The sequence below is a fragment of the Chaetodon auriga genome, chromosome 10 (genome assembly GCF_051107435.1).
Source record: "Chaetodon auriga isolate fChaAug3 chromosome 10, fChaAug3.hap1, whole genome shotgun sequence".
In the NCBI taxonomy this organism is placed as follows: Eukaryota; Metazoa; Chordata; class Actinopteri; order Chaetodontiformes; family Chaetodontidae; genus Chaetodon; species Chaetodon auriga.
In genome coordinates this window covers 15,343,861-15,364,786 of record NC_135083.1, presented here as the reverse complement: position 1 = coordinate 15,364,786, position 20,926 = coordinate 15,343,861, and the positions used below count along the sequence as shown (strand labels likewise).

General features: G+C 43.1%; 1 protein-coding gene across 1 annotated transcript; it reads left to right on the top strand.

Moving 5' to 3' along the window:
• The first annotated feature begins 4 nt into the window (after nucleotides 1–4).
• Nucleotides 5–20,199, top strand: kif5aa (kinesin family member 5A, a). Its single transcript, XM_076741580.1, has 29 exons — nucleotides 5–636; nucleotides 3,846–3,933; nucleotides 4,020–4,093; nucleotides 4,530–4,634; nucleotides 4,789–4,837; nucleotides 4,974–5,029; nucleotides 5,135–5,222; nucleotides 8,626–8,750; nucleotides 8,884–8,988; nucleotides 9,611–9,759; nucleotides 10,274–10,422; nucleotides 10,550–10,731; nucleotides 10,925–10,993; nucleotides 11,443–11,649; nucleotides 12,300–12,446; nucleotides 12,585–12,773; nucleotides 12,922–13,039; nucleotides 13,249–13,310; nucleotides 13,562–13,671; nucleotides 13,884–13,985; nucleotides 14,275–14,335; nucleotides 14,506–14,577; nucleotides 15,112–15,216; nucleotides 15,712–15,928; nucleotides 16,093–16,267; nucleotides 16,557–16,636; nucleotides 16,873–16,912; nucleotides 17,213–17,298; nucleotides 17,561–20,199. The coding sequence occupies exons 1-28, from the start codon at nucleotides 508–510 to the stop codon at nucleotides 17,289–17,291; spliced, it is 3,132 nt and encodes a 1,043-aa protein (XP_076597695.1). The 5' UTR covers nucleotides 5–507; the 3' UTR covers nucleotides 17,292–17,298; nucleotides 17,561–20,199.
• Nucleotides 20,200–20,926: the final 727 nt, after the last annotated feature.

Genomic DNA, 20,926 nt, shown 5'->3' with positions numbered 1-20,926 from the left:
GACCAAAGCCGGCCCGTCAGCAGCAGCAGCCTCATCTCACTGCCCTTCCAGCAGCATCTCACCTTCAATCGGCCAGACGCACATCCGCCGCCGCACCCGAGACGGAAAATAAAAAACGCACAAGAGGGAAAGACAGCGTCAAATAAAGCAAGAATTGGAATCGAGCAACATCAGGGACGGTTGTTTTAATAATGTAGGGGATCGATTTGCGGTTTGACATCTAATTTAGCCCGCCTCACTGCGACAAGAAAACACCATCCAGCTGCGCATTAATAAATTGCCGCCTGTCTCAGCTCGTCAGGATAAAACCGTCCGACCTCTCCACCGTCCTCAGAGTCCTCTCGACGAAGAAGGACGAAGACACTGCGCAGCCCTCGTCGTTTATTTTGACGGTCAGATCAGGCCCCGATCAGCGACTGATCGCCTCCAGCCTCAGCAGCATCTTTCCTCCCAGCAGAAAGCAGCATCCCTCCTCCTCCTCCTCCTCCTCCTCCTTCAATCTGCGCAATGGCCGATGTCCCAGCGGAGTGCAACATAAAAGTGCTGTGTCGCTTTCGCCCTCTGAACCAGTCGGAGATTCTGCGAGGGGACCTGTTTCTCCCCAAATTCCAAGGAGACGACACTGTCGTCGTCGGGGTGAGTAAAACGAGGCGCTTTGTTGTGCATCCAGGCCCTTCATCAATAAATCATCAGCTCGACCCAAACCCTCTGTTTGGATTGTGGACTGGCAGCCAAACATGATGATGGGTGCAGCACGGGCAAATACCACACCTTTCCCCGAAAATCAGTCTTTTTCTTGACAAGACAAGACATAAATATGTATTGTTGTTAAAGTGCGCAAACTGGCCTCGTGCATCAGCTGACTAAGGTCTGCACCGTGCAGCCTATGAATGAAACCTTAGCCAGCCTATCACCTTATTAGCATTAAGCGTATGTTGTATGACACCTTTGTAAAGAGATAGAGACGCTAACATGACACAACTGAAAATTGTTGTTTTTTTCCTGCTAGCCTGTATCATTCAGTTATGGCTCTATATGAGTAATCCTGATTCATAACACACACATCTAATGCAGTTATCATTGAATGTAACGTGCTTGTACTGGAAACAAACTGAAATAATCTGTCCCTCCTTTTTTAATACTGTTAGGTAGTTTTAGTATTTTAATTATGGATAAAAATTAGGTTTGATATAAATGGGGATTTTGTTGCATAAATGTCTTTGAGACTAGTGATTTGATCATTGCGATGAGCGTCACATTTATGTTTGAACTTCAGGGACGTGAATTTGAATTAATCCCATCACAGGAAGCCAAAACCACTCCAGATTCCTCCAGTTTAAAGGCAAAATGAAATGCCATAGACTTCAGTTCAGTTGAATTAAATCATTGTCTGCACATCAGCCTGTGAAGGTACTATGAACTGTGGCTTCCCGAGATTCCAACATAAATGTTATGAAATTCAGTTGCATTTTTGCTCTTTCGTGTTGCTGGTTGCACCTCTGTAGGTATTTTATTCTTGGCCAAGCCCCTCGTGTCTGAGGAAGGTTAAAAGAAACATAAACAGAGTCCATGAGGACGACGTGGAGAGCTGAAAGGAGAGGAATAGGGAGGACTCATGCTCAAACTTTCTCCAGTTGCAAAGGAAACGTCTTGACCTTCCTCTCTCCCCTCAGCATGACGATGGACAGTGGAGTCAGAAAGTGATCTCACTAATTGCTTGCAGAGAGGATCAATAATCATCCAGTGAGCTCAGCATCACTGACTGACCTGCTTTCTCTTGTCTCTGCCTCCATCTGTCTGTCTGTCTCTTTCTGGCTTTGAGATATTCAACATTTTTTGCCTCATTCACTCTCTCTCTCTCTACTGTGTGGCTGCCTCTTTGGTCTCGTCCTTGTCTCGCCTTTGCTCATCCATTTCCATTTTTATGTCTCTTTCTGTGCCTCCTCCCTCGTCCTGGGACTGAGTGTCTCTGGTAAATCACTCTGTCATGGGGGCGGTCTGCAGATGAGTCAATTTGTTAATGACATTTAATACGGCTCATGTTCTGGCAGCTCACGTTATTGTGTTGCATTGTGGCCTCTGTATCAGATGGGACGGTGTCATTCAGGGCTTTAATAGCCTGGTTTCTGCAGCGAGGCTTGTCAGGGCTGAGTCACTCGTCTGCGTGTGTCACACAAAGGTTGCTTGATTTTTTTTGGGGGGGGGGCAAATTTTGAGATAGAATAGTTTCTTGTGGATATATCCTCCAACGTTTGTACTGGTTCAAAATATGATTGTACTGTATTAAGGGAGATTCTTTCTGAGAAGTCCTGCCCTCTCTTCTGTTCAACTAGCATCTGTAACTCAGCGTATTGTCTTACAGAGACGTTATTTAATCTGATTTTCTGAAAAGCTGAAACAAAGTTTACAAGTTTGTATTCTTTATGAATGTCTATTTAGGGCTTTACTAGGCAGTATAGTATGAGCATTTCTCATTTATAGGAATAGAGGTAGAGCGGTCGTCCATCGATCAGGCGGTCGGTGGTTCGATCTGGCCTCGGCAGTCCACATGCCAAAGTATCCTTAGGCAAGATACTCAACCCCAGAACTGCCCCCGATGCTGTGCCATCGGTATGTGTATGTACGTCGCTTTGGATAAAAGCGTCTGCCAAAAGACTAATTGTAATTGTAGATAAGATTGATGCCTCTTTCATACTTTCATTTAACATGAGGCTACAGCCAGGACATGTTAGCTAGCTAACAAGGTTGGTTAGAGTTGTTGTCTTCATTGTTAAATAGCCGCCATTGCAGATGAAAGTCTATCAGACATGACTGACGTGCAGACATGGTGCTGAATAACCACACTCCATCACGAGTGAGCCATACAAACAGGAGTAAACAATTCTAGCAAGTCGAGGAGATGAACAGGATGCGACTCCAGGAACATGTTTCCATTGTTCAGAAAGCCTGATGATTGAAACCCCTGACATCTGTCAGAGTGACAGAGGCTACACCTGAGGGCACTGCAGAGAAGCTACTGACAGCACCTCACTTCATACGTTAATGAACGGTTCGTACTGTCTTTCACAAGACTGCGTTCCCGAGTGGTTGTTGTGTAAAAGAGCGTTTTGTTTAATGACCTTGGACTGTTATCTGAAGTTGCCAGGTCCTGGATGAAATATGACTCTGACTCGCTGGGAGAAAGCAGCACTGCAGAGCTTTCTCACTCTGCTGATATCATCTTCTTTTGTTGTGCACTTGCTGTTGGGAAGATAACAGCAGCATCGTGCAAACCATCCACAAACATGGCAGCGAGACGAAAGCATTATCAGCACACCTGCGTGTCCAGATTGGGATCATATTGCTTTTTTAATATCTATGTCATCATATGTACTGTGTGTTGATATGCTTTAAGTTACCACACTGTAATTAAAAAAAAAAAAAAGATCTCTAAAGTTTTCACATGATAACAGTGATATGTTGTGCTGGACTGTAGCATTAATGTGTGTTTTCCTACAAGAGATGACATTTAAAGACTTCAAAATGACACCCATGTTATGAGCTGTCAGTCAGTTTCACCCACCTCATGACATCATTTCCCAAAGCTTGGACCGATGCCTCGCTGCTACAAACGAGATTAAAGTCTTATTTTAATCAATGTTTTAAATAAATTGTGTGTCAGATGATTCTCCTTAATCAGCACAGCGTCATTCTTTTGCCCGTGTCTAATTCCAGTATCTAAGATGAAATGCTGAACCTTTGTTCAAGTTATTTGACTGCACCAAAAAATGTGATCATAATTTGGAGATTAGCAGCTTTATATGTTTTAGTGTTTAACTGTTTGTTGTTGGTCATGGTCTCTGCAGGGGAGGTCCTACTCGTTCGATCGAGTGTTTCCGACTAACACCACCCAGGAGCAGGTGTACAACACCTGTGCCAAGCAGATCGTCAAAGGTAGGGAGGAGCGGCCATGTCGAAACATGTCAGGTGTTTGAAATACACATGCTGTGGTCTCATTTGTCCTTCTGGTTTTCTCATAGATGTTCTGTGTGGATACAATGGCACTATCTTCGCATATGGACAAACCTCCTCCGGGAAGACTCACACCATGGAGGTACAGTATTCAGAGCAGTGAAATAAACCAGGTTACTCAAGTGGACGTTAGTATCACCCAACCAGTCAGATCTAAAGCTGCGTACCATTGGAAGGTTTTTCTTGTTTTTCACTTCGGATTGATTACAAATTTAAATTACTGAGATTAAGTTCAGCGTCACTAGAAACGGGTGGCACATCTCATCAGTCTTTCATGAGGCTTTCTTTTGTTTTTTAGTGACACTACTTGGTCTGTATTTTGTTGACTTTTGTTGTTCTACCAGCATAGCATTTTCTCTTGTCTCTACCAAGCCTTTTGCCGTCCTTCGCTTTGATTTAACTGACATTTTATGAGACTTGAGAGGTATTATTGCGTGACGTCTCCATTAATCTTTGACCCAGGATAGCTATCACAATCTCACTTGTAATTATGGCTTTTTCATGACTTCCTGTATCAGGGCAAGCTGCATGACCCTCACCAGATGGGTATCATTCCTCGCATTGCTGAGGACATTTTCAACCACATCTTTGCCATGGATGAAAACCTTGAGTTCCACATCAAGGTAGCCCCTTTATGTCTTATGTCCTGTTATGTTTCTGATGTTACAATGTGTTGGCATGTGTTCGGACACAACAACAAAAAGCTTATATGCACTTTTTCTAAATCTTGACTTGGTGATTAAATTTGGTTCCTGATTTTTGTTTCTTGCCCAACAGGTTTCATACTTTGAAATCTACATGGACAAAATCCGCGACCTTCTGGACGGTGAGTGCTAATGGGCTCATCATGAATCACCTGCAACAGTATTTTGACGCACCGGTTTAACTACTGCATGTATGTGTCGCACTTTGTCCTAAAATACTTCAAAACACTCATCATTGTAAATGTTCTCTACTTTCAGTGACAAAGACCAACCTGTCTGTCCACGAGGATAAGAATAGGGTGCCATATGTCAAGGTTTGTGCTTTCTATGTCGTCGTTTCAGGCGGAAATCCGTGTGTGCTGCATCACATCCATGATATTAAGCCTGCCTCTCTTTTCTGTCCTCCTCTCCTCCCTCAGGGATGCACTGAGCGTTTTGTCTCCAGCCCCGATGAGGTGATGGATGTGATCGATGAGGGCAAAGCCAACCGCCATGTTGCTGTGACCAGTGAGTCTTTATGTTGTTTGAACTAAAAAAAACCTGCCCAAAAGACAATTGCTTACAGTAAAAACATTTTAGGCAGCCATCTTGAGAGTATAATAAGTCCTCTTGTTCCTCCGCTTCCGTATCAGAGCACGAGGTCGAGTTTCTCGTCTGTGCCAGCAGTAAAGCTCACAACTAGTTACTGATGCGCGATGTGACAGCTGAGTTCGCGCAGCCTGTTATTGTGTCTTGTTATGTAATCTTCGCGTTGCGGCCCGCTGTGATTTTCAAGCTTCATTCATTCTCATAAAAAGAAATAAGATCCTGTCAGATGGACTTCACTGTAACGTAATTGGCAGCAATTGACAAAGCAGAGCAACATCTCTGCCCGGAGCCATCATCTCAGCAAAATCTTACCGAGTAAGAGGCAGAAGCAGCCCTCGCTCTTTTTGCTCATTCACTAAACTGGATTCACTCTGCGGTTTACTGCAGTATTCACTATTTTATCTTTAATTGATGTCGCAAAAAAATAGAAGAAATGAAAGCCCTCTGATCTGTAAATCCTGCACCTGGTTTTGGCCTCCGTGTTGCTGACTCACTCCTCTGAGTTCCAGGACCAATATCTGACTAATGGCTCCAATGCTGCAGGTTTACAGGTCAGAGTGGTGCTCCAGCTCCATCATTTCATTACAGTGTAAAAAAAAAAAAGCAGCTAAAAATAACATGTGACCTAATTACCAGATTGTACTTCATGAGATCTATGAAGATGTTCCAGCAGTGTAAGCATTCGTCTTACTGTCGGTGGGATCGCTCAGATGTGTGGGAGCTACGCTGAAAAACAAAACCAAGCTTCACTTTTTATATTTCTTTTTTGCTTTTCGAAAAAGAGCAAGATTTTCCAACTGTAAAAAGTTTCAGTTACTCCTGTTAAGACATATTTTTTATTGCAGTGGAGGCATTACAGAGGGTGAAAATACAATAAAGAAACTCCTCTGAGAATTGTCTGAGCAACAAGCCAGTGCAGCATATTCATTTATTTCCTCTGTGCTGGAGCGGTGCTGACTCACAGGGCTGAAGCCGACTGAAGTGATCAAGGATCAGAGGAGCTTTAGGATTCAGCGCTCAACAAAAACACCAGCACCGCTTCGCTGTAGTAAATCCCAACCTGTGCACGTCTCCTTTGTTCAGAGTTAATGCTTTTTGGGCCTTGGTGTTCAATTTGTTTGTTCCTCCTCACATCAGACTCTCTGTGACATTTTCAAGAAATTAGTCATTTGATTTTGTCCTTTTGTGAAAAGTGGTTGACAGGATTAGAGCTGCGTGCATCTGTTTGACTGACACTGTCAAAGTGTTGCCTGAACAAGAGATAAACTGAGCAACACGTTACAGTGCGAGAAACTCTAATGGTTATCTAGTTGAAATTAAATATTCAGTTAATGCAAACAAGGAAGACTTAATTTCTATAAAAATATGAATCCAGAAAGTTCCTCAATAAAAAAAGAGGTTAAGGAAGTCAATTTCCGCCTAAAAACATTAAGTCATGCTACATTAGTTCATTCGCTTCTTATGATTAACCACAAACACCGCAGGATTCAACACAGCGTACCGAGAAGTTAATTTAGCTATGGACTAATCAAGTACTATTTGTCTGCTACATCTCAATTATCGTGTCACGTCGGTAGAACATTTTGTAAAGTACGTTTTGAGCCGCAGCTCCAGACATTTAATGGTTCGTACATTACCATTCCTGCTTCCCAGCGCGAGTCCCTAATCACCTTAAGCTGAATCACTGCAGCTTCCTGACAATGATAATCGGAGCCAGGGAGATGAATCACGGGTCAGAGTGAGACTCTCCTTCAAAATGAAGTAAATTGAATAGACCAATCATGATGAAAAAACAGAGTAAAATTGAAATCACTTTTATCTAATATAAATGAACGGGTCTCTCAGATCAAAGACAACAAATTAATTTCACATGTAATTTTCCTGTGCTGTTCAGAAAATGTTTGAATCAGTAATACTCGTGAATAGCAATAATAAGCCCTCTGTATGAAACTATGATGAGCTGAGCAGCACAAAAACACTGAATCTTTGTTTAAAAAGCAAGTTTTTCATTTGCAAATGGTAAACTGTTGGAAGACAGTAAGCACCCTACGTAAGGAGACAAATCTGAAAGTTTTATAATGAATAGTAATAGATATTTTTGTACAGGAGAGTCTGAATAGAACGATTACTCAGCTACAGACTGTTACTGCCTTTGAGAATCGTTTGTGCATCGTTTGTCTGTGAGATGAAAGCGCAGACTGCTCGTCGACCACAGGCTGCTGTGAAAGAACACGGGCTTCATAAATCATCCATCCGCTGAGCTGATCCCTGAGCAAGCCAATAAAAACACCGTCTGACCCAACTTACGCTCTTCACACTGAGCTGCAGCTTGTGCTCTGGCAGACGATGCAGAGTCCCTCGGTGTGTGCTAGATCTCTGTGAATATTCATTTTGGTCTGTGTGGTAAGGCTTTAAGTCAACAGTGTCTTTGTAATGGGGTCTACAGCAGCCATAAATAGAATGTATGAACTCGAGGATTGTGTGGGCTTTTTTCGTTACTTGGATTTTATGTAGTTGTGAGATGATGGAGGTGTAGATCTTATGTCTTTAAAAAAATTTTAGAAATAACCCATAATCAAAGTAAGTCTGCTCAGTAGAACTGAAATAATACAAAACCTTTCTAATGGTAATAATGTGATAACAAGCAAATCCCACAACAATCCAGGTCTGAGAACGGACTTTGGGATTTGTGTCAGGCAGCGCTCCCGAGCAGGACAGTCTTCTCTGTTTCCTGGTTGATGTCTGCTGACTCACGGTGCTGCAGAGCGGTGTGCTGACAGCAGACTAATGGAGCCACACTCTACAGACACTGAGCTGATGCCCTCAGATATCATCTGCAGAGAAACCTGAACTTACCGTCTGAGAGGAGCTCCGATGAAGAGACAGACATTCAGACCAGTACTGTTTGTTATCTGCACTCTGCGAAACGATATGATGGTATCACTCTGCTGCAGCAGAGAAAAGACGTGGAAGATTTCAAACGCACAAATACATTACTTCAGATTATTCTGCACTCAACAGGAGAGGCATGCAAATCATACTTTGTATGTTTCGCACAACAAGGCTCACATTTACATCTATGAAAATCACCTTGTTTGGAAGAAAAAAGACATAAATGAAAGAAACAATGTTTCCACTGATGGCGCTTAAGAGGCTTTAAGGCTGAAATTGATCAGATCTTCATTTGTGAATTCTTAATCCTTAACAAAACAATAGCAAAAAAAACCAATTTAACACCAATTTAGGAAGAAATTTGTATGTGAAGTTATGACGCTTTGACTTTTGCTCTCCCAACTGTTGTGTTGCTTCTGTCTTTGTGCAGACATGAATGAGCACAGTTCTCGCAGCCACAGCATCTTCCTGATCAACATCAAGCAGGAGCATGTGGAGACCGAGCAGAAACTGTGTGGAAAACTGTACCTGGTGGATCTGGCTGGCAGCGAGAAGGTATGAGACACTCCGGGGGAAAGATTGTTTAGAAACCAACAGCTCCCAACCTGCAATTCAGTTGCTTCAAATGACTTCATAATGACTGTTGCCGTGCTTCTCTTCACTCGCTTTGTCTCCTCTTTTATTCCAGGTCAGTAAGACGGGAGCTGCAGGTGCCGTCCTGGATGAGGCTAAAAACATCAACAAGTCTCTTTCTGCTCTGGGAAATGTCATCTCTGCCTTGGCTGAGGGCACGGTGAGCCATTTTCACCCTGCCTCCCCCTATTTGTATAGACAGTGAGGCTGTGTGCCTCCAGATTTACAGTAAAATAGACTGGCAGAAACCCAAAGTGGATTCAAATAAAATAGCATTTGGGAATTTTAAATAAACTAAAACACATTTAATTTCCATTTCTAACCCTCCTCTCTAATTTCTAACACTGCTGTACATTAGCTGACAGTCCCTCCTTTCCACTTGTTAATGAAATGCATCCTGTCCAGTATCCACAGCCTTCCTTCCTTTCTGCCAACTCAACAAGTTTGGCCGTCAAATGCCAAACCTTTCCCCGCCAATTATAACATTAGTTGGATGCGACACAATCAATCACTTCTGACAGCAGTTTTGGGTTTTGTTAGAATCCAAAATAGAGAAATCAACTGCAATGGGAACATTTTGCTGAGTATAATCTGCTGATGAATCACTGCAGAAGAACAAAAGCAGGACTTAAAGGCATTTCTTTCGCTCTTTTGCTTCCAAATTGATCTTTTTTTCTCTCTCTCTTTTCTGTTCTTTCATCTGTCCTCCCTTCTTTCTCTATCTTTCTTCTCTCTTGCTTCTTCTGTCATCATCTTCCCTCTCTCCTCCTCTCTCCCTGCAGAAAAGTCACGTGCCGTACCGTGACAGCAAAATGACCCGCATCCTGCAGGACTCCCTGGGCGGGAACTGTCGCACCACCATGTTCATCTGCTGCTCTCCCTCCAGCTACAACGACGCCGAGACCAAGTCCACTCTGATGTTCGGACAACGGTAGATACACCTGTGGATACAGTCGATGCATCTTTGGACAGAAATGATAGTGAATGAGATGTGAACTCAGTTTCACGTGCTGCCATCTTTATCAGTGAGGACTCCAACAGATTTTACCCTTCAAAAGGAAGGCAATGAGCTATTCTTGCCGTGACCTAAAATCTAAATAAGGCAGATGCTAGTTGGCACTGCCCACTTGACGTTACACTTCTTATATTGTTATTTTGAGGGAATAGTCATCAGGGAGGTATGGATCTCTTAGTTAGAAGGCCTAAAGGACAGAATTTTACCTGATATTAGAAATGATAATCAGGCATCATAACTGTCTTATCTCTGTCATAGTTTCCTCATACTTGATCTTGGAGCCTTAGCACCAACATAAAGCTGAATTTGGGTGAATTATCCAGTAGGACTGTTAGTTAACGCTGATCATCCATCGTTTCCTTGATTAAAAAAAAAAGCTGATTCACATTTCTCCCCTTTGTCCCCTTGTCTTTGTCCTCCTCTGTCACAGTGCCAAGACCATCAGAAACACCGCCTCCATCAACCTGGAGCTGACGGCTGAGCAGTGGAAGAGGAAGTACGAGAAGGAGAAGGAGAAGAACAAGACTCTGAAAGACACCATCCAGAAGCTGGAGGCTGAGCTCAACCGCTGGAGAAATGGTGGGATTGGAGCGTTTTTCTGCCTTGTTTCAGCTGGATATCTTGTCTGCTGACATTGTACACAAAACTCCATTATTCTCATGTGTTTGTTCCTTCTTCCTCTTTGTCCCTTCATCCCTTCCCTCAGGAGAGGAGGTGCCTGAGACCGAGCGCACCACATCGGATGTGGTGAATCGTTTCGAGCCTGTGGAGGAGCGCCCCACCATTCTGGACAATGACACCTCCTCCATTGTGGTCCGCATTTCCGAGGAGGAGCGGCAGAAATACGAGGAGGAGATCCGCAAGCTGTACAAGCAGCTGGATGACAAGGTTCAAACGCAAATGAACATGAACATACGAACTACAACAGTTACTTATTTCTGTCTCCTTCATTAATTTGTAAATGGAAAACAATCATGGACAAAGGAACTGAAAACCTATAAACTTTTTGTTTCACATATACCCATACATCCATTTACAAACTGAATGAGGTTTGTGTTATGATAATATCATGTTCATGTAGGATGATGAGATCAACCTGCAGTGCCAGTTGGTGGAGAAACTGAAGCAGCAGATGCTGGATCAGGATGAGGTCAGTGCACAGAAACTCACACACATACATACATACTGTGTTACACTTGTGCATGCAGGGTGCAGGATAACAAGGGGTGCAGACCACAGAGAGAGGAGGATATCAAGGGACAGGTGCAACCAGTCAGGGCTGGGCAGACAATCAAACAGGTGGGAAACACACAAAGACAGGAAGTGAATTTACTGAAATCAAAAGAAAGGAGAGGTACGCATTTCAAAATAACACGGTAAGCAATGAATGACATGAAACAAAGAGAAATAGAAGTATTGGAGACACCGTATGCACACACAGGCTATGTTTCAGAGGATGTTTACTAATTCCAAACTTGAGTTTAAATCCAAGCTTCAGCTTTCAAAGAGTCCCTGAAAGAATTGAAGACTCGACAAAATGTCTTAGCTGAAGGTCTTCATCTGTCTGCCTCCCCCTGTCTTTTTCCTCTCTCCCTCCAGCTCCTGGCCTCATCCAAGGGCGATGGAGACAAGGTCCAGGCTGAACTCGGCAGGCTGCAGGTGGAGAGCGACTGCGCCAAGGCTGAGGTGAAGGAGGTGCTGCAGGCTCTGGAGGAGCTGGCTATCAACTACGACCAGAAGAGCCAGGAGGTGGAGGAGAAGGGCCTGCAGAACCAGCTGCTGGCTGACCAGCTGTCCCAGAAAATGGTACATTTTCAGAGGAATGGTGTGAATATGAGATTGGCAGAAGGAGAGCTACAATCAGACAGCAGCAGGAGGAACAGAAGGAATCGGTCAGTTGCTGCACTGCAGAGACAAACACCTGCAGAGCAGCTCCTTTTAGTGGAAAATACTGCAGGAATTATATGACAGTCAAGTACTAGAGAAGGTGTTTTTCATCAGGCTTAATGTATTGCAGTCCCATCATGCACATAAACGCTGGGATGACTTGAGAAAAATGTAACTTTTGCAACGCAGAGCTGTTTTCTGGTTGCTGATTGTCATTTTTTTCTCTGTGTAGTCTGATATAAACTGACATAACACTTTAACAGTGTGCAATCACGTTTAAATGACAGGTTCACACATCTAATCTGAGCAATCCCACAAAATTTGATGGCATTTCTCCAACAGATGGAGCTAGCATCCTTATATTTTATGGTCTCCATCACTCAGTTAGAGTAATCTTCATCACTATTATATCATATCATACTCAGTGGATCTCCTGCTTTCTGGATGTGGATGTACATTACACATTTTCTGATGGAGGTATGTGGCCTCTGGGTGCTTTCAGATGGACCAAGTTAGTGCTTCACTAATGCTCACTGTGTCTCTCTTCCTCTCTTTTTCCTCTGTAACAGGCCAGCCTGATGGAGCTGGAGGCAGAGCTGTCCCGTATGCAGGAAGTGAGCGGTCAGCAGAGGAAACGCATCGCTGACGTCCTCAATGGTCTGATGAGGGACCTCAGCGAGTTCAGCACCATCGTGGGCAACGGGGAGATCAAGCTGGTGAGTATGATCACAGTGTAAAAAGAGGTTTAGATTAGAGTTCAAAATGCACATATACTGTTGGTACACTATACAACACATTATAGAGTGAGTGTCTTATTGTCTTATTGTCCCCTGTTTGTCCTGTTCTGTCCTCAGCCCGTGGAGATTAGCGGTGCAATCGAGGAAGAGTTCACGGTGGCTCGCCTCTACATCAGCAAGATCAAATCAGAGGTGAAGAGCATGGTGAAGCGCTGCCGCCAGCTGGAGAACATGCAGCTGGAGTGCCACCGCAAGATGGAGGAAACCGGGAGGGAGCTCTCCTCGTGCCAGCTCCTCATCTCTCAGGTGAGGGACGGAGGGAGACGGGCAGGACTGGAGGGGAAGGGATGGAGCTGATGAAAGGCTGCGTGAATGAATCATACATTATTAGTCATGACTGAGTTTTTTGGACTTTCTGTAAAAATTTCCTTTGTGTGCGTTTGTGTTCGTACAGCATGAAGCTAAGATCCGCTCTCTGACTGAGTACATGCAGAGCGTGGAGCAGAAGAAGAGGCTGCTGGAGGAGAGCCACGACTCGCTGAGCGAAGAGCTGGCCAAGCTGCAAGACCAGGGTAACATGCACACGCACACACACACACACACACACACACACACACACACACACACACACACACACTCAAATACTGCAGAAATACACACACAGCTACAGAATTCATGTGCAAGCGAAATAGTCCAGCTATCCTCTGCTTACTGTACTTTCAACACAGATTCCCCATTGTACACTGTGATGAATGCTTACTGTCTCATTTTCTGCCACCAGATAACTCTCTGCTTGAGGAGAAGGAAGGAGAGAAGGGAGAGACTGAGGATGGAAATGTGAAGGTAAGAAACATTGTAAGGAACCTTGAAACCTGAGAATATTGAATAAAATGGATTGAAATTCTGACATGGGCATCCTCTCACCCCAGAACAGGAAACAGGTAAAGCAGTTGTTCAGATCTGACTCTTCCTGCCACATTTTGCTCCAAAGAATAATCTCAAGCACATTGTGTGGCTTTTTATTTTGTTTGCTTTCAAGTTTTCTCCCGTGAAGCCAGTATCTTTGAAGTGACGTTTGCTCTTTTCATTTGCAGAAGATTCCTCGTCATCAGGGGGAGTCTCACCGTGGCCTCCATCACAAACAGCTGGCCCGCCTGCGGGATGAGATCAACGAGAAGCAGAGGGTCATTGACGAGCTCACTGAGTACGTCAACATCTTAATTAGTTCTCTCTATTTACACAAAGATGCTGTAGATGTCATAATCTCTTATTATTAACCATTGTATGCCATTTTATTACCACTAACAATGTTACATCTTTTCATACCGCACACACAGGCATTAGCTAACTATTAGCTTGCTGTATATTCATTTTAGTCTAACGTCTTCCATGTGTGCTGCTATTTCACTCCTCCAGTCGTAACTCCAAGCTGGAGCTGGAGCTGGCTCAGGTTCGTGCTGACTTTGAGCGCCTGAAGAGTCAGGACAGCACCAAGAGCGAGCGCCTGGAGGAGCTCTCGTAAGTGCTGGGCACGTCCATTTTCTCACACACATCAGTGTAAATGGGAAATGGGAAAAAATGACATCCCAACAATAAGAGTCAGCATGTTGTATGATTTCTGGTGACATTTTCGTCATGATTTCAGTAGAGGATGTAAAAACATTCATGGATAGAATTGACGCATTTCAGTCTCCTTCCTTTTTAATTCCAGCAGAGGGCGCTCTGAGCTACACGTGGATATTACATTGTCCTGAACTACATGGAAATATTGTCTTTTCTCTAATGATGGTTTTGCTCTTTCTGTCAGATTCCTGCATGAGCGCCACGAGCAGACTAAACAGGACTTGAAGGGTCTGGAGGAGACTGTCGTGAGTAAAATACACGCTGCTCTCTGTCCACCTCTGTCTTTCCGTAGCATTGTCCCCTGCTGCATCTCTCTCTTTCCTCAGTCCGCTCTTGTGTCTTCTGTATAACCTTTCTTACATCACAGCGTCCAGAGTTGTCTTCCTAACCTCCCCTCCATCTGTCTGTCCTCCAGGCCCGCGAACTCCAGACCCTCCACAACCTGCGCAAGCTGTTCGTTCAAGACCTCACGTCGCGGGTTAAAAAAGTAAGCAGCTCAAAGATGATAAGAGAAGGCAGCGACTGGGGAAATTTTGTTTTGTAATCATGCTTAGTGGGTTTTAAGAAATCTGTGACCTCAATAATACCTGATAAACCTCAGTAGGAATAGCAGCAACATCCTCTATCTCTCTAATCTCCTTGACTTTTGGACATCATGTATGTGACACAAGAAATTTACTCTTTGTGTCGATCAGTGGATTAAAGATCCAACAGAAAGCTTTCTACTGCAGTGAGGTCACATGTCAAAATGCAAAATGCTGGATGACTACCTCATCTTGTTGTTGGCCTAAAAGGGGCTTGTTTGGCACATTTTATTGTATATACTGTATGTATTGATAATTGAGAGCTTGTTCCTCAGTGGAAAGTCTTCTCACAGTCATCAGGGAGTCACTGATATTCTTTATTTTTAACAGTCCAGGTGTTACAGTCATTTTCTGATACAGGACAATAGAAAACATCTTCCTCTACTTTGCTTTCTATTTATTTTTCTCATCTTCCTCCTTCATCGTCCTCTCTGCAGAGTTCCGAAATGGAACCTGATGATAGCGGGGGGTCTTGCACCCAGAAGCAGAAGATTTCCTTTCTTGAGAATAACCTGGACCAACTTACAAAGGTTCACAAACAGGTGAGGAACACACAGACAGGATGAGAGGAACAGCAGCTTTCAGTCATATGAACACAGTCTGCAGTTTGGATTGTATTAGACCAGAGATTTTATTCCAATCGATACAGCCTTTTGGGTAGATCATTTGCTTGCAACTTGCACAAACTACACACCCACAAGCTTAACCTCAGTGGGTGCACATCACAAAAAATATCTGCTCCCATTTTGAACACACAAATTGTTTGTGACATAAATAAATTTTGCAGTTCTCAACCTTCGATATCCTTTTCTTGGTGACCAGTGGAGGTGAAGTGCAAGTTAGAAGTGAACTTAATTATATTTTAAACTATAATTCAATTTAGCTGCTTAAACTGTGAGTGTTGTACATGGACACGTATTTTCATTCCTTGCACTTCCTCTGATTTTCCTCTTCCTTCCTCTTTCTTTAATATTCCAATTTTCCTCACCATGTCATCTCTCACCCCTCCTTCCCCCTCTCTCGCCCTCCCCCTCCAGCTGGTTCGTGACAATGCAGATCTGCGTTGTGAGCTTCCAAAGCTGGAGAAACGTCTTCGGTCTACTGCTGAGAGAGTTAAGGCCCTGGAGACTGCACTGAGGGATGCCAAGGAGGGCGCCATGATGGACCGCAGGCGCTACCAGCAGGAGGTCGACCGCATCAAGGATGCCATGAGGGCAAAGAGCGCCCTGAGGCGCCCCCATGCAGCACAGATTGGTACTGCGCTGTTCTAGTTTGGCTTTGGGAATTGCCTTTCGTGAGGTGTCTGAAACGCATGCTATTTTGAACTGACTTTCTTTAGTTAAACCTATTTGGTGAGCAGTTTCACCCAGTTTCATAACAGTTGTACCGTACCTTACATGGCTCTATCATCCTGACAGCCAAGCCAGTGAGACCAAAGCAGCTGCCCGTCTGCTCTCCCACCAACCCGTTCTACACTTACATCCGTGCCACCGAACAAGCCAACACCTACAGCAACGCCCTCTTCCAGGGCAACGCAACACAGCCGAGGTCCGCCAGCGTCAACTGCAACCCCAACTCTGTCCAGAGCAACGCGTGAGTTTAAATCGTTCCTCCGAGCCACGTTTGCTTGAAAGTCAGGTCTGTCCATAATGACGAAGAGTTTTTTACTGGTCTTTTTTGAGGACAAGAACTGATGAGTCATACAGTTATTGACAATAACCTGCACCTGGCAGGCGTCTCTTTTCGATATCATATATATTGTGTTTCTTTCTACTGTGTCTGTCTTCAGATTTTTCCAATTATGGGATGAGTCTCCTTCACTTGTTACGTCACACACTGCACTTGTGTTTGACTGTTTGTTCTTCTCTGTGATGTTTGTCAGAGTTTCCACAGCATTGGGCTACAGAGCAGGCAGATATAATGGAGACATACTGGAGTCCTACCCACTCAACATTGACAATGGTAAGTAGAAGAGCGCACACATACCTGACTCCAAACTAATGGTCACATCTGTACAGTATATGTGTGTGTACATGAACACATATTTTGGCATCAACAGTTTTTATCAGGAGATCCTTGATAGTTATATTAAGCATATATTTACTGTCAGGAGCCCACTGTTCCTTATGTTTGTATAGTTGCATACGTGATCATTTTCATCAGTCAATGAAATCAAACTATTGTTTTGTTTCCAACAGGCAACAGCATCAGTGAAACGAGAGACATCAATGACAACAGGTGAGGATGTCAGTTACTGACAGTTTACAGTAAACAGAAAGTTTGAGCTGTTTGTTTCTGCTCACTTAAATAATTTAAGACGAGATTAGAATAAATCTGCTTAAACCTCATGCAGGATTTTAAGTTCTGTCATGTAAAGTAAGAATGGATGAATTTGCGTTGGAGCCTTTGAATCGAGATGAAATGAAAATTCAACATTTTTGTCAGTTTGATCTCCTGCACATCCTGGGACTGTTATTAAATGTCCAGTAGGAGTGATGAATGATTATGACATGATTGGTTCTGTCCAATGATTAACAGGAGTGATGTTCACTGCGGCAGCGAGGTGGATGATTCAAACAGGCACTACATCATTCAGCAGGAGACCGCTGCAAGTTAATGCCATGGTAATTAATAAAGGACACTGTCAACTCACTTGACTGAGAGCTTGAAGAGTCACACAGTGATGTTTACTGCATGTTTTCATATCATGTCAAAGTTTAGTTATCATTGCATTGTAATAATGCAGTTGTAAGAAGGGCTTATATTAAAAACTTTCCTTTGAAGCATTCATGGAAAGTCCTTCAGAAGAAAAATTTGAAAGTAGAACTTAAAACAGATTTCGGTGTTTCTCCAAACAATGACTTGTTTTTTTTCGTCTCTCTACAGATGACCAAACACTGTACCTGTCCAAGGACCCCCCCCCCCCCCCAACTGCATGCAGCCTGTCTCCCTCCACTGCATCTCTGATGAAGATGAAGATCTGTAGCCCCTGTAGTCTTCTAACTAGGTGAAGCCCCTCCTGCTCCTATGGTGACCTCTCTCACCCTCAGTTTTGGGGTCCAGTCTTTTCAGTCCAGGCAGTGCAGGAAGTGAATTAAATCAGAATTGTTTTTTTTTTTTTTTATAAAATACAGAACTTTCACATATCGGCGTATTCAGCCAATCAGTTTGTCACCAGACATCGCTGATGCTGATTTCCTCCTGAGGTGGCTGAACTGAAACTGGACTCTATCACTGATTACTTAGTACACTCATGTTGTAAATAATAGTGCTGTATACTCCAGTAGAGGTTTTTGACCAGCAACTGTTTGTGTGATTGCACAGCCTCCACCGTCCCCTGCACACATCTCCTTAAGGGCATCATGTGGATGACATACTGTAGGCAGACATGACCTTTTTCTCTGTCAAAAATAAGAGCATAGTGTGTAACGCCAGCTTGTAACAGAAGATCCACACTCTGCATGCATGTCGCTTAGCGGGTTAGCTTTCAAATCTTTGCATGTGTCCTGATTCCAGTCAGGAGCTGGTATGCTGCGAGTGAAGCGTCTGATCGACTTTGACAGATGTCACACACATACACACACAGAGCTGGTTTCCCTTAATCCTGATCCTGGTCTCAATGCTTTAGATTCTAGAGGACAGAGCACATAAGATGGGACATGCTTCAGGGAAACCCAGCCTAGACTTCTGCAATCTGTATCGAGGAAACTTTTTGTAACTGCTTTGATACTGTGATGTTGCAGCTGTATGATGCCGTTGTACATTTCAGGTAATGCTGCCCACATCTATTTAATGTGGCTCCTTCCCTGCATTGCACCCACACCTTGTGAGTCTTCATACGAGCCTTAACAAGAGCTGATTTCTCATGATCAAACTAACACGCCATCACATGCATACATTTGTAATTACTACCTCTAGAGCAACTCATAATACACTTATTACAGTATACAAAGATATCATCCTTTTAAACTAAAGTTGCAACTTTAGGACATCAGTAGCTGTACGTAGATTTAAATGCTCTCATCGGAGCGGTAGTTACATTCTCCTGAAGGTCATTCAGACATAGACTCCTTGTCCATCACATAACAGGATCAGAGCTGGGCTGAAAGCATGCTTAGAAAGTTGGAGTTCACCTCGTCAGGCCAGGTCACACAAAAGAAGAGTATACTACACTGATATTCAGATATTTTCCTAAACTCTCTGGTGCCTGATGCATTTCCCTGTTTGGCACCTCTGAGGTAGAAATGATCATGTCTGAATCCTAATGTACAGTTACACTATTGACATTAATTCCTCTGTGTTATCAAAATTTTAAAACAAAAGTGAAGTAGCATCTCAAACCCCTTTAAGACAATATGGAAGTTACTCAGTGATTCAGTGCTTTTTCAAAAGTCCAGTGATGAGGGAGTGTCCCAGCTGAGCAGCCACCAGTCTGGGATGAACAAACTGTTTGACGGGAGCTTGTTGTCTGTAGCTCAATTTGTGCTGTTACTCTTCTGATAGAAATCCTGACCAGCCAATCAGGATAGAAGAAAGCAGCATGTCTTAAGTGGGCGACAAAGAGATGGATGCGTTATAACTGAGCTGAGTCACTGATTGAAGGACAGATTAAACCTGAATCAGTCATTCTTAAAGGAAACCTGCATAAAAGCCAAACAGCTGTTTCATTTGTATTTCAGATTTGAGTTGATCAGATTTTTCAGAGCTCGATGATGAATTTCCTATTGAAAACTATTTCTCTCTGTAAAGCTCAGTGTACTTTATGGCGTGGCTGGACTTGTCCTGTGTGTCGTTTAGCTCCAATAGGTCATCCCTAGTTGCCTGATCCATAACAGCCTCATTCATGACGTCACCGCTCTGTCTCATGCTCTTACCGGCATTAACAACATCTCAGGGCTTCACATTCACAATCACAGCCACCGTGGGCCACCACCGCCGTCTTCCTCATAGACTTAAAACCATGTGACTGCTGGTGAACAATCAGGTCAGTGTGTGTTCTTCGAGGCTTAGCAGATGAAGGGGATAATAAATCTAATATTAAACAAATAACATCATTTTATACTTAGTCTGTAACATCTTCATTCTGGCACATGACATCTAAGATTTTAAAAATCCCTTCACCGACCCTGGTCAGACCCTACTGTACATGTCCAAGCAGACCCTCTATTTGATATCATGTTTTACGTATAATCAATAATTTGAAGGAGGGGGAAATGTGTACTATACTGTCACCCACTGTTCCATTGTCTGATTTCAACATATCTACAATACCTGTGCTATATATTGTTAATCTTGTAAGTAAAATAGTGTGCCATGACATAGTAAAATGCAAAAGAAAGGTACACGCTAACTTTGTTCAGAGAAATGTTTGTTTTATTTATTTCTGTATGCCTATACTGTAGCGTCAACATGATTATGTGAAGAATCACCGTGCGAACTTTCTGTATATATAGACTCATCACTATGCTGTATTGTATGTGAACCATTGTGTTGTAGTAAAAAGTTCAATAAACCTGTAGAAAGGAGTTTGTAGAAGGGAATCATTTGGGTCCAGATGATTGATTGAATATCATGAATGAGAAAAAGAGAGAAAGGGGAGAAGTGTGGAGTGCAAGAGGCAGCTGAAAATGGCTCCATCTAGTGGATGGAAAACAACTGTGTATTGACAGACATCTGAATGAAAAGCCACTTTATTGGCCCTTTCACCACATCTACTTTGAGAAGAAACAGCTGCCTTCAACTCAAACTACAGATGGAATGATCCTAATCAGTGCTGAACAATGAATCAAGATATTATAATAATGTGCAAATTGCCGAGTTGCAATTTTTTGATCAAGGTAAAATGTGTCACAACATACCATTTTAAAAGAAGCACTGTGGTGCCATAGAGATGCTCCAACCTACAAATCACACTCGCCAGATGTAAGGAGAAATGCTTATTTTGTTCAGACCCCAGCCAGAATCACATCATTACATTTTTTTCTTGAAAATGAAACGCAAACATCACCACTTGCACTAAAATCACAAATCATCTCACAATATCTGGGAAAATAACTGCAATTTGATATGACTGCAGTTTCAGCTCTATTTAGAGTTAAAGAGAGTCAAAAGACCTTGTTTTTATTTTATTAACTGCAACTCCACTGCAAACTATGATTTTACTGCTGTCAGAATTAGCTTGCATGTGCGTTGGGTGCTCTCTGCTGTTATTACAACCTCTGACCTAAACAGGAAGTGGATTCTCAAACTATG

Coding starts and splice junctions, on each gene's coding strand:
- kif5aa (XM_076741580.1), top strand. CDS start 508: ATGGCCGATGTCCCAGCGGAGTGCAACATAAAAGTGCTGTGTCGCTTT. Junction 4,838..4,973: donor AATCCGCGACCTTCTGGACG/GTGAGTGCTAAT, acceptor CTCTACTTTCAG/TGACAAAGACCAACCTGTCT. Junction 8,989..9,610: donor CTGCCTTGGCTGAGGGCACG/GTGAGCCATTTT, acceptor CTCTCCCTGCAG/AAAAGTCACGTGCCGTACCG.